Consider the following 13288-nt stretch of genomic DNA (forward strand, 5'->3'; position numbering starts at 1 on the left):
AATGAATCCCTGAAATTATTACCATGAAATCATCTTTAAACCTTAAAATATCCCCTGAAGACTGCTTAAAACCAAACAATAGTCTAGCTATGCTGACTCATACTGACCTCATTCACAACAGAAAGAAACACTGCCTAATCCTGTGCCATTTTCACAACCGGTGTTATGTTACTGACCCACTATTTTACCAAGAATGGTGTTCTTTTTCAGGGACTAGTCGCTCCCGATAAAATGTCCAAAGTATATTGGACAGAGTCTAACCATCCTTGCTTCTAAAGAGCATTTTGGCTGTACTTCTTCCACTGGCTGTATTTCTTCCAAGATATTTTTTTTCTGTTAACATATATACTCGAGTATAAACTGACCCAAATATCAGCCTAATTTTACCACAAAAGCTGCATTAAAAATATGCTGAAAAACTTGACTTATATACAAGTATATACAGTATTTTGGCAGCCAACAGTATTTTAAGTATTCTTGGATAATAGCATAACTCAAATGCTTCGGTTCTTCTGTCGTGTTTCCTTATTCACTTAGGTGCCCAACTTTCACATGTATATGAGGCACGTGGAAAGACCAGGACTTGGGTCAGGCTAAGGAACGCAATGACATCTTTGTTCTTCAAATGTGCAACAGATCTACGGTTTGATTTCGTGACTGCTATGTCCATGAGCAATGACTGTGAATACCAGCAAGATGAAATCCTTGACAGCTTTGTCTCGTCTCTGTTTATCATGAGGTTGTCTATTAGTCCAGTTGTGAGAATTTTGGCTTTCTTTACAGTCCTTCATCCTGATCGGCGTTTCAAGTCCACCTTATTTCCACAAAGTTATGTCATCTGCATATCACTGGTGTAAATAAGCCTTCCTCCAGTCCTGATACTGTGTTCTTCATATACACCAGCTTCTGGATGACTTGGTCAGCCTACAGATTGAATAAATATGATTAAAGGATACAACCTTTCCTGATTATAAACCATGCAGTATTTCCCTGTTCTGTTCATAGGATGCTCCTTCATCCAGGTAGATTCCACATGAGCACGATTTAATGCTGAGTTCCCCAGCCTGTGAAAGATTATCCATAGTTTGTTATGATCCACACAATCATATGTCTTTGCATAATCAATAAAATACAAGTAAAACATCTTTCTGGTATTTTCTGCTTTCAGCTAAGATCCATCTGATATTTCTCATGCCATGTTCTATTCTGAATCCAGCTTAGATTTATGGGAGCTTGCTATTGATGTACTGCTGCAACCATTATTGAATGATCTTCAACAAAATTTCACTTGCATGCTATATTCATGATCTTGTTTGATACTGAATTCTATTGAGTTACTTTTCTTTCAAATGGGCACAAATATGGATCTCTTCTAGCTGGTTGGCCATGTAGATGTCTTCCAAATGTCTTGTCATACACAAATGAATGCCTCCAATGTGACATTAGCTTGTTAAACATTTCAGTTGGTGGTTCATCCATTCCTGGAGCCTTGTTATTTGTGAAGGCCTTCAGTAAATTGCAAGACTTTTTGCTTCAGTATCATTGGTTCTCAATCATATGCTGCCTCTTGATATGGTTGAATGTCTACCAGTTATTTTTGTTGCAGTGATGATATGAATTCACGATAGGCTAGATTTTAAAGCAGAAATCAGCGTGAGAGACCAGAAGAGCATTACATAATGATTAAAGAGTCAACTGAACAACACACTACTTTCAATGAAAGGAAAAACAATAAGAAACAGAACAAAGATTAAACAATGCAATCCACCAACATGACCTTACTGACAGAAAACTCCACCCGACAATAACACCCTTTCTAGCACACTTCATACACTCTCCATACTATATGGTAACATACAGACCATACGTGAGGGCAAAAAGCAAGTCTCAATAAAGTTTTTAAACATCAAAATAATGGAAAAGCATGTTCTCAGATCACAATGCTATATAATTAGACATTCTTTTAAAAAGAGGAAGATCAACACGCAGTGACCAAATATGTGAAAACTAAGCAACACCCTGCTTAAAAACAACTGGGCTGTAAGTGAAATTTATTTCTTGAATCAAACAAGAATGAAAACACACGTACCAAAATCTCTGAGGCACAGCAAAAGCAGCGCTCAGAGGACAAGTAATAGCAATAAGCACACACATCAAAAAGGAACAGAAATACAAAGTCAACATCCTAACTGAGCATGTCAACATTAACTAACACCCACGCCCCCGCAAAAAAAAAATCGCAAAATAAGCCTACAGGCACCAGAGGAAAAAAATCATAGGGAATATTAAAGTAAAACTAAAGAAACAGAAAAGCAATCGAATCAGTAAGACTCGAAGTAGGTTCTTTAGAAAGAGTAATAAAATCAACAACAATAAAATAAGAATGGTGTTAAATTAAGCACTCACTGCAAACAGCCCACTTTTACTGCGACAGGGACGTGAGGGAGCTGCGTGGCCCACTTCAGAGTCACATCCTGGTAGATGCGCAACATGCTGTTATGGTTGCCAATCAAAGTGTTTATTGTTCCTTCAGAAACTGCAGATTAAAGGTACAGAGAATACTAAGAAAACAGCCATTTGCAACAATAGTTTATATTTCCTTCAGAGAACTTATGGCACAAGAGGTTTCTAATATCTTGGTTTTAATGTATCAATATTTTAAAGTAATAAAACACTATTTTCAACATCAAGCTACCAAAATCACAAATGAAAATAATTTTTCAAGCTTGGAAAACATAACTAGACAGTGGTCAACATTTTTCATTTTATTAACATTTAACACATTTATACTAATGAGTTACTGGGCATTCACTATCAGATAATTCACTCTACTAGACATGACTACACCCCCTTCTGCTTTTTAAAAGTGTCTGCTGTTCTCTTGAAAGCATTCTGAACAGCTGCATTATGGAAAATACTAATGTATGCTGAAGGCAAATTGTACAAGTCATTCTGCACAACGTGAAATGACCGGCAAACTTAACGTGTGCTTTGTATCAAATTTCAGTTCAAATTTAAAACCTAAAATATCCATGACATGCTAAGTATTAAGGTATTTTTCTAAATGTTTAGAAAATATGTTTGTGGTTTGCTCCTTGTACACATAGCATAGACTTTGCATAGGGGAAGAAAGAGAACTTCTTTGCACGCACCTGAGCAATAGGGAAGAAAACAACTTGGGCTACAATCAAGTTTCTTCATGAATCGAATTTGTCCATTATCCTTAAGGCAAAAGAAGTTTCTCTCACCAAGAACAAAGACAGAAGACACCGACTGATTGAAAGAGACAATGCATATGTCAAGGGCTTGCTCTCCAATACTTAGAGTCCAATCCACCTGCAAAGCAAAACTCAGGATCAATTTAACTGTAAAACACACAGAGGTTCAGCCACCTTCATATAAATCTTCACCACAAAGCAGACAGAAATATAAAGAATAGTAATCTTCATTTACATTTTTTTTCACTGTATTTCTAATATTTTATAGTCTCAGATTTTGCCTCATCTCTTACTAAATGGTATCAGCTCCTCTAGTGGTTCAAAAATATTCATAAAAAGGTATTAACTTCACTGGAAATTTCCACTAGAAACTTATTGTGTTTACTTTGAGGCAGACTATAATAATAATCTGGTATTGTTGGAAGTAAAATGTCTAATGTGAAATGACAACACTCGCTAAGCTAATGTACACACACATACTTGGACTCTTCTCCACATAGAGGCATCTTTCCTAACTTGGGAACACGGTCAATGATCACTGAATGTTTCTTTAAATGAATGGATTATAAAGGCTCATGTAAAGTAATTGTTTTTCATAATTCATTTCCAAGATATTGAAAATTTGTAAGTCAATGAACTCAAAGGAGAAGCAATATACAAACAGAAAAACACTGGCTGACGGGCATATCCAAGGATATGGCAATAGCAGTGAAATGGATACACAGATTGGATGTCAGTCGATAAGAAATGATTCTTTAAAGACAATAACATATGAGGTGAGTCGTGTGATTGGCCCAGCTTTGAGAAGGTGTTTTTTTTTTTTAATTTTTTTTTATTTTAACAATTTATTGGGGCTGATGCAATTCTTTTCACAGTTCATACATATACATACATCAATTGTATAAAGCACATCTGTACAGTCTTTGCCCTAATCATTTTTTTCTCTTTTCTTCTTTTACATTTTATTAGGGACTCAAACAACTCTTACCACAATCCATACATATACATACATCAATTGTATAAAGCACATCCATACATTCCCTGCCCCAATCACTCTCAAGGCATTTGCTCTCCACTTAAGCCCCTTGCATCAGGTCCTCTTTCCCCCCCCCTCCCTCCCCTTTCCCCCCTCCCTCATATGCCCTTGGTAATTTATACCTCGTTATTTTGTCATATCTTGCCCTATCCGGAGTCTCCCTTCCCCCCTTCTCTGCTGTCCCTCTCCCAGGGAAGAGGTCACATGTGGCTCCTTGTAATCAGTTCCCCCTTTCCAACCCACTCACCCTCCGAGAAGGTTTTAATGGGTGTCATCAAACCAAAGCAAACTCACTGCCATGAAGTTGATTCTGACTCGCCAAAACCACACATGACAGAACAGAACCGCCCCGGTGGGTTTCTGAAACTGTCACTCTTTAAGGCAGTAGTAAGTCTCATGCTTTCCCACGGAGAGGGGAAGCCCAGGCAGAGCCCCACAGAGTCTCTAAACTGATCAGGGGGTCCAGAGAATCCAGAAAATCCAAGTGGATTGAGAAAATGTAGCAAAAAGGAAAGCACTGTATGTACAGAGAACTCAAGATGTGTTGAGAGTCTCTTAAATGTCCAGTTGCGTACTTATCCGCATACACAGGCAAGGAAACTATGCCAAAGCCAGACAAGAATCACAGAAAGGATTAGAAGTAAGGTGCATCGGCATTTACACAGAACAGAAAACACTGCCTCTATCTGCTGGTCCAACTTGAAAACCTCATCATTCGGAGAAAACTGAGGACAGTCAGGAATGGAGACTTTCCGCTCTATAAGGAGCCCTGGTGGTGACTCATTGGGGTGGGATCGGCTACGTCAACAGTGTGACAACGCCAGATGGGGCTTCCTACTCCCATTCACAGTTACAGAATCAGAAGCTCACAGGGCAGGACTGCCTGTCTTACAGGGTCACTGTCAGTCACCATCGACTTGACAGTAGTGAGTTTGCTGTATTTTTATGAGAACAAGTATATTCTCACACATCTAGTCTTAAAAGCAAGCCCAAAGAATCAAACCTTCAAAGTACCTGTGTCCCCAGACCTAGGCACAAAAATAGGCACAGGAATACAAAAATACTCAGCATCTAACAAGGTAAATTTTACAATGTGTAAAATCTAATAAAAAATATATAAAGAAACAAAAAATATGTACAATGAGGACATAAATAAATCACATGACACTGCCACAGATGTTAGAATTAGGGAACACAGACATGAAAATAATGCTGATAACTAATATTCTTATCTTCCAAAAGTTCATAAAGACATGAAAGACAGACATAAAGAAGAAAAATCCTATTGAATTTACAGTCCCACTGCACTGAACAGGAATTAATAGCAGGTTAGATATTACAGTTAAAAAATCAATGAATTTTAAAACCTAAGACTGGAAAAGATCCAAATGAAACAAAGAGAGAATAAGATTTTAAAAATGAAAAAGAGAAGCAGTGATCTACATATCATCTTTAAAAAGCATATACCTGTGTGTATTTTATTTATTTATTTAGGAACTTTCATTTTACACACGCGTGTGCATGCGCACATACACACACACAATGAAAGCTCCCAAAGAAGGGAAGGGCGACACAGGGCAGGGAAAAAATGGAAAGATAATGGGGGAGTGCTGAATGGGGAGCGGGGCAAGATGCCAGATGAAAATATGGAACTACATGAGTTAATGAAAAGTCCTGGAAATGTTAACTATATGAGTAAATTTATAAGATCATTTCCTCATAATTTAAATCTCATTAAAAGATAATTTACTCTAAATAAAAATAACAACCATGTAATGTGGAGTTTATTGAACGCCTCACTGCCATCGAGAAGTTTACATGTAAAGTTAAAGTGACCACAGTAGCCCAAAGGTTGATGGGTGAGAAATGGAAGAAAGGTTCTTAAACTATGTGTGAAATGGCAATTACTACCTGAAGGTCAACTATCAAAAGTAAAATATATAATGGAAACCCTAAAGTAGGGATCCTCAAGCTTTTTAAACAGGGGACTAGTTCACTGTCCCTCAGAGCCGTTGGAGGGCCGTACTACAGTTGTTTTTTTTAAAAAAACTATGAACCAATTCCTATGCACACTGCACATACCTTATTTTGAAGGACAAAACAAAACGGGCAGAAACACCCGTGGGCCATAGTTTGAGGACTCCTGCCCTAAAGCAACCACTAAAATTTCAAAACCAAAGTCACATCTAATAAGCAAACAAAGGAGTTGGTGAAATCATAATGAATATTGATTTAATCCAAAAGAATACAGGAAAGAGAGAAAAGGAAACAGGACAGGACTGACAGAACAAAAAAAAAATAGCCAGATACCAAATTTAAACTTAATGATATCAATAATCACACAAAATGAAAATAGCCTCAATTAAAAAGCAGGGAACATCATGTTGTCTCAGAAAAACAAGAGCTTACACTACATAAAGACACAAACCCATCCGAAAGTAAATGCATGGGGAAGGATCTCTCAGAGTAGCACTGATTAAAAGTGGCTATGTTAGGACCAGATGAGGTAGGTTTCATATTAGCGAAAGAAACAGATAAAGTCACTTCACAATAAAAAGGGATCGTTTCTTCATCAGATGGAAAAGTCCCAAATACATTTTTAAAACTGATAAGATACCAAGGAATAACAAATAAATCTACAATTATAATCAAAGGCTTCAATACTTCTCTCTCAACATTATAAAAAAAGTAATAAGAAAATTAAGAAAGATACGGATGATTTATAAAGTCTTCCATCCAACTTTGCCTAATTGATATTTGTAGTGCAGGGGGGGGAAGTGCATATTCTTTTCAAGTGCGCACTTAACATTTACCAAACCAGAAGAAAAAAATCACGGCCATCAAGCTGCTCCTGACGCACAGGCACCCTATGGGACAGGGTAGAACTGCCTCCGTGGGTTTCTGAGACTTTAACTGTTTACAGGAGTAGAAAGCCTTGTCCTTCCCACGAACATTTACCAAACATATCTCAATCAACGTAAAGGACTTCAGGTCCTATCAGCCATATGTTCTCTGACCACAATAAAATTAAATTAGAATTCAGCAACGCGTAACATAGATAGCTATCAACTGCTATCCCCAACGACTTTATTAAAAGCAGTCCACTGGATAATTTCTGGTTCTTCTGCAGTAGATTTAATTACACTCCGTGGCATCCTAGTCTTACAAAGTCACTGTGGTGTCATAAGGGAGTTTTGCTGCTAGTTCCTGCTTTATTCATAAATAAGGCTGGCACTGGGAGAGGTGAAGGGAGAATGGTTTCCCTGTCCAGGCAGACCTTGTGTCATTGCCCTTCACTTCACTGCAACTTGCAGCTAGTGGGTATTTCACAAACTGAAGGATTGTGACACATCTATATCAAGAAGCAAAACTTGATGGTTACTCCTACAATATTGAAATTTTTTGTGATGCTACTACAGGCTTAGTACACTATACTATAATGTAAACATAACTTTGATAGGCACTAGGAAAGCAAAAAATGGTCGTGACTAACTTTATTTAAACCAAACCCATAGTATCTGCAAGGGATACCTGTACTCAACTGTATAGCCATCAGACTACATCCTCAGTGTCAGGCACAGAATAGTGTTACTAAATAACTGCAAATGAATAGAACAAGAATCACATGCCAAAGCCTAAAAGTTAAAAAAAAATCCACAGAAATCTTAAGAAAAACAAGAAACCCCAAGTAGCCAGAGCATGTCTACGAAGAAAAAAAATCAGATGATACTTGAAGAGGAGGTCAAGGTCAATTTGATCACCATTATCACTGTCATCATTTAGATTTGGTCAATGTTTCACAGGCATGATTTACGTCTAATGGTAGCATTGTATAATTGGAGTTATCACTACTTTGCAAAGAGGAAAACGAAGTCTTAGCCAGTCTCACCAAACACTCATAGTAAGTCACAACTGTACAAGTTACGACTCAAATTCTGATGCCAAAGGTTACTCTTAAGCTTTATTATGATGATGCCTCCAAATTCTATGGAAAATTGCCATATTCTCAACAGCACTGAAAATTGTACACTGTCTTCTCTGACAGTTTTGTTTCCCTTGTATTCTAATTCTACAAATGTCTTCATTACATTTCCTGCATGTGTGTCCTTCTCAAATCCACACAACAGTACCCACCTTAATTCTTAGGTCCTTTTATTTCTTGACTTTCTGTTTATGAAGGTTCTCAATGTAAAGGAGAATACACAATCATAATCTATTCGCCAGTTTCTAAACTGAGAATTTATCATTTATAGTCTTGAGATGTCGTTAATTACTTTGAATGGCCCTTCTCTCTTGCTGCCTCCGAGTCAATGCTGACTCTTAACAAGCCTCTCTGAGTTTCTGAGACTAACTGTGTCGGAGAGTAGAAAGCCAGTCTTCCTCCCAAGGAGCTGCCAATCATGCAGATTGCAGCACAGCTCGGAAGCACTATGGCACCAGGGCTCCCCATGGCCCTTCCAGTCATGTGTTTGTAACTCCCACCAAATGACTGGCTGGGGCCACACAAACAGGGGGTGTGAAATACTCATAGAAGGGATTCGATCAGTTTTGCCCTCACTAGGTTTATAAATGAGTCATCTCAGAAGCCGAAAGAGGGAGAATCAGTGGCTGTCAAGAAAGAAGTCACCAGGGGAACATGGATGAGATCCCTGCCTGAAGTGATGGAGGCAGCAGAGGCACTAGAGGCCACAACTCTGAGACCATGAGACTAAGCAGAGGAGGTGCACTGAGACCCCAAGGCAGTTTAGAGGGGCAGGACCAAGACTGTGAGAAGAGCAATGGGCTTCCCAGCCCTTGGAACAGGGCAGAGGCCAGGGACCATGTAACCGAGAGGAGGAGGACCAGGGAGAAATACGCCTGCTAGCATTGTGGACAGAAACCCTGTCATCCCTATCATTTTTCAACCTGTTAGCTTCCCTAATAAACTTGTAATTGGGAGTTTTGTCTGTGAGTTCTGTATGGGCATTGCAATGAATTATTGATCCCAGCAGAGAAGTAGAGTGCTCTCAGAGCCAGAGGGTTGGTGTCAGAACAGGATAACAAAGGTTGGAGGGTAGAGGCATCCCTGATAGCAGCCTCACGAGCATCATTCTAGAGTAGATGGAGAGTTGGATTCTCCTTTTGTGACCAGAGATGAGAGCTTGTCCCCACATCATCTTCAATTCTTCAAACTTCTTTTCCATGTTCTAAAACTTTCTTTGAGTAAATTCCAATTTTTTCTCCCTAATATATTAGTCACATACCCACTAGTAGCAATGATAATGTTTGAAAGGTTACTTTTTATTTTTTTTAATTTGTTAGTCCATAATCCATTCAAATAAATATGAATATCTATAAGTGAGCAAGTCAAAAATACTGCTAGTAAGATTCAGTATATCCATGCACAGGTTTATTCTAATAAAAACATATTTAAACATGCCTCTGCCATCAATGGCTGCTTTGGACACGTTCTCCCAGTTAAAAACAAAAACACAAACAAACCTTATTTTGTTTATTTTAGCCCCATTACACTGCCTTCAAAAAGGCAACAGAGGTAAATGCCATTATAAATACAGTCCTGCAACTGTGATCTATGAGTAGATGCATGGATTGACACATAGACTGAAGAGGTGTGGGAAAAGAGTGCAGTACACCCATGAATACACACACATCCTGGTGTAAGAGAGGATGTTTGCTCATGTGTATTTATCTTTGCTGCAAATCCATGAATGGTTAGAATAACCCGGGGCAACGCTCTGAATACCTCTTAGACATAGCTAAATACCTTGAAGGAATGAGTCACTGGGCCTGAGGGCTCCAGCACATAGTCTCAGGGAACAACAAAGTGAATTGCTATACACATCCAAATTTTCTACATACTAACGAGTTTTAAAAGCTTGTGAGTGACCACATAAAGTGGAACTATTTGCCTCTTCCCATGAAGAGGAAAGAATAGTAATGAAAACTGAAACATATGATTATAATTAGTGCAATAAACTAAAGGACCACGGAAACATCAGTTTTCACATCTCTGAAACTAGATGGTGTCCAGCTATCACAGTCAAATGCTTAGAAATGGATCACATTGGAAGGCGCTAGAGAGAGATGGAGAAAAACCGTAGAACAAAAACTAAAATCAAATAGAAGACCAGCTGTCCTGGTTGAATAGAGACTAGTGGTACCCGAGACGATGGCTGTAGATATCCTTCCTTCAGGTCTAGAAATGAACTCACCCCTATGACTCAAATGTCAGTCAAACAACAGCAGATCTATAAGGGAACAGATCAGTGAAGTATACACACATTGAACCATGTAAGATCAAAAGGGCAGCATTTACTTAAGGATGAAATTTGAAAATGTTACAAAGGGAGGAATGAAAACAGGAAACACAGGGAGGGAGGGAAATAAGTGATGGTGTATTGAAAGGATCGGAATGAATGAGAAAAAATAAAATGCACATGAATTGTTGAATGTAAAACTGATGACTGACTTGGTACAATTTCACCTTTTCACAATAAAAAGGTATTTTTGCCTTTGTTTTTTAAATAAAGAAACAAAAGAGCTAATCAGAACAGAAGCTTCCAAATGGATCTGCTGGGCCAGGTAAACTGAAGGCAGAGAGGTCAACTCAGAGGGTTATGGGGACAGTTTAGGGAACCCAAAGAGGTAATCTTGATAGATTTTGCACCAAGCACACAGGAATATCATGGGAGAGGATTGCAGAGAAAGGAAAACTACACTGGTGAGAAAAAGGCCAGGAAATTGGTGCCCAGGAATATTTTCCCATCACAATGCACCTGCTCTTTCTTTGAGGGTAGTGAGGACTGTCCTATGAGAAGTTCATTGGGAAATCTTCCCAAACCACCCGAATCCTTTATCTTGCCTCTTCACACTTCTTTCTACTCTGAAAACTCCAAGGATAATTAAAAATAAGCATGTTGATGTGATATAAATAGAAGAGCAAGGAATTCTTCAGGGAAGAATTGTAGTTGTTAGCTACCATCAAGTTGGTTCCAACACCACCTTAAGCACAACAGAATGAAACACAGCCTGACCCTGTGCCATCCTCACAATTGTTCCTATGCTTGACCACATTGTGGCAGCCATGGCTCAGTCCATCGCCTTGAAGACCTACCTCTTTTTCACCGTCCTTCTACTTTACTAAACAGGATGTCCTTCTCCAGGGACTGATCTCTCCTGACAACATGTCCCAAGTACATAAGAGGAACTCTCACCATTCATGCCTCTAAGGACAACTGTGGCCAACTTAAGTTCTTCCAAGAAAGATCTGTCGTATTCTTGAGCATCTCCACTGTTGCAGCCACTGTGTCAATCCACCCACTGAGGGCCTTTTCCCTCCTTTGCTGCCCTTCTACGTTACCAAACATGATGGCCTTCTGCAGGGACTGGCCTCTCCTACCAACATGTCCAAAGGTTGAAAGACAAAATCTCACCATCCTTACCTCTAAAGAGCACTCTGGCCATACATTTTTCTGAAACAAATCAGTTTGCCCTTTTAGCACTCCATGGGACTCTCAATACTCTTGCCCACAACTACAATTCAAATGCATTGACTCTTCTTCAGTGTCCAACTTTCACATGCATATGAGGCAAATGAAAATACCATGGCTGAGGTCAGGTGCACTTTAGTCCTCAAAGTCATATATATCCTTGCTTGTCAATACTCTAATGAGGTCTTGTGCAGCAGATTGACCTAATGCAGCTCATCTTTTGATCTCTCCACTGCTGTTCCCTGAGTGTTGATTGTGGATTCAAGCAAGACAAAACCCTTGATAACTTCAACCTTCTCTACATTTATCATGACGGTATCTGTTGGTTGAGTTGTGAGGATTTTGTTCTACTTTACATTGAGAGGTAATCCATACTGAAGGCCATAATCCTTGATCTTCATCAGCGAGTGCTTTGCGTCCTCCTCACTTCCATAAAACAAGGTTGTGTCATCTGCATATCAAAAGTTGTTGATAAGCCTTCCTCCACTCCTGATGCTGTATTCTTCTAAATATAATCCAGCTTCTCTGAATATTTGTTCAGCATACAAACTGAATAAGTATGTGAGAGGGTACAACCCTATAGCACACCTTTCTTGATTTTAAACCATGCAGTATTCCCTTGTTCTGTTCAGACAACTGCCTCTTGATCCATGTATAAGTTCCATAGGATCACAACGAAATGTTCTGAATTTTCCATTCCTCTCATGGTTATCCTGTGCAGGTTATCTTCTGAAGGTTAAGACCTGCTGACATTTAAAATACCAGTGACATAGCTTCCAGCATCACAGCAACATACAAGCAACCACAGTACAACAAAGTGACAGACAAGTGGAGGGAGAGAAAAGGAAAACAGAAAAAAAAAACCTCACTGGTAAAAGAGGCCAGTCCCTGCAGAAGACCATTGAGTCAATGCCTACTCATAGTGACTGACTCTACAGGGCAGAGTAGAACTGCCTCCCACCCCCACCCCACCGCATGACTTTCCAAGACTGGAACTGTTTTTGAGAGTAGAAACCTAAGGAGTTTTGAACTGCTGACCTTGTACGTTGCAGCCCAACTTGTAACCACTATGCCACCAGGGCTCTTTTAGAAAACAGTTAAGAGAACTGGAAATGCCACTTTTAGAGATGGATAGACCTAGATGGAGGATATGTCTAGAAATAATAGCCTCACCATTTGATAGTTTGCTTTATAAAGGTTTCTATGATTTTAAAGCAATACTTTTTTTACTTACCTCATAGTTCTACCAGGCATATGTCTTCAAGGTTGATCAGTAACCCACTAAACTCTCTGATTATTGATAATAATAATAACATAGAAACGAAAAATAGTTCAAAAATAAATATTAATTTTTTAAATTTTTCTCAGGAATTCTTATTCTGAACAAACATCTGTCATTACATATGGCATTACTGAATTTTTTATATATAAAGAGTGAGCCTTACCACTAGTCTTTTACCAGAACCAATTTTTTGCTGTTCCGTCTCTTGCCTTTTATCTGCATCCGTCGCAAAAGCAAGTACTTGGTATCTGTTTGAAAAACA

At 38.8% G+C, this 13288-nt stretch overlaps 1 protein-coding gene across 2 annotated transcripts in view; it reads right to left on the reverse strand.

The window, feature by feature from the left end:
- The window catches only part of BBS9 (Bardet-Biedl syndrome 9), a 572961-nt gene that overhangs the window by 403242 nt on the left and 156431 nt on the right, over positions 1-13288 (reverse strand). For both annotated transcript variants that reach the window (XM_075558202.1, XM_075558200.1), the window contains exons 7-9: positions 13190-13274; positions 3153-3336; positions 2407-2536 (exon numbers count right to left, since the gene is read on the reverse strand). In XM_075558202.1, the coding sequence (XP_075414317.1) occupies positions 2407-2536; positions 3153-3336; positions 13190-13274 (399 nt within the window). The remainder of the gene's footprint in view (positions 1-2406; positions 2537-3152; positions 3337-13189; positions 13275-13288) is intronic.

Source organism: Tenrec ecaudatus, chromosome 9 (genome assembly GCF_050624435.1).
Source record: "Tenrec ecaudatus isolate mTenEca1 chromosome 9, mTenEca1.hap1, whole genome shotgun sequence".
Taxonomy (NCBI): domain Eukaryota; kingdom Metazoa; phylum Chordata; class Mammalia; order Afrosoricida; family Tenrecidae; genus Tenrec; species Tenrec ecaudatus.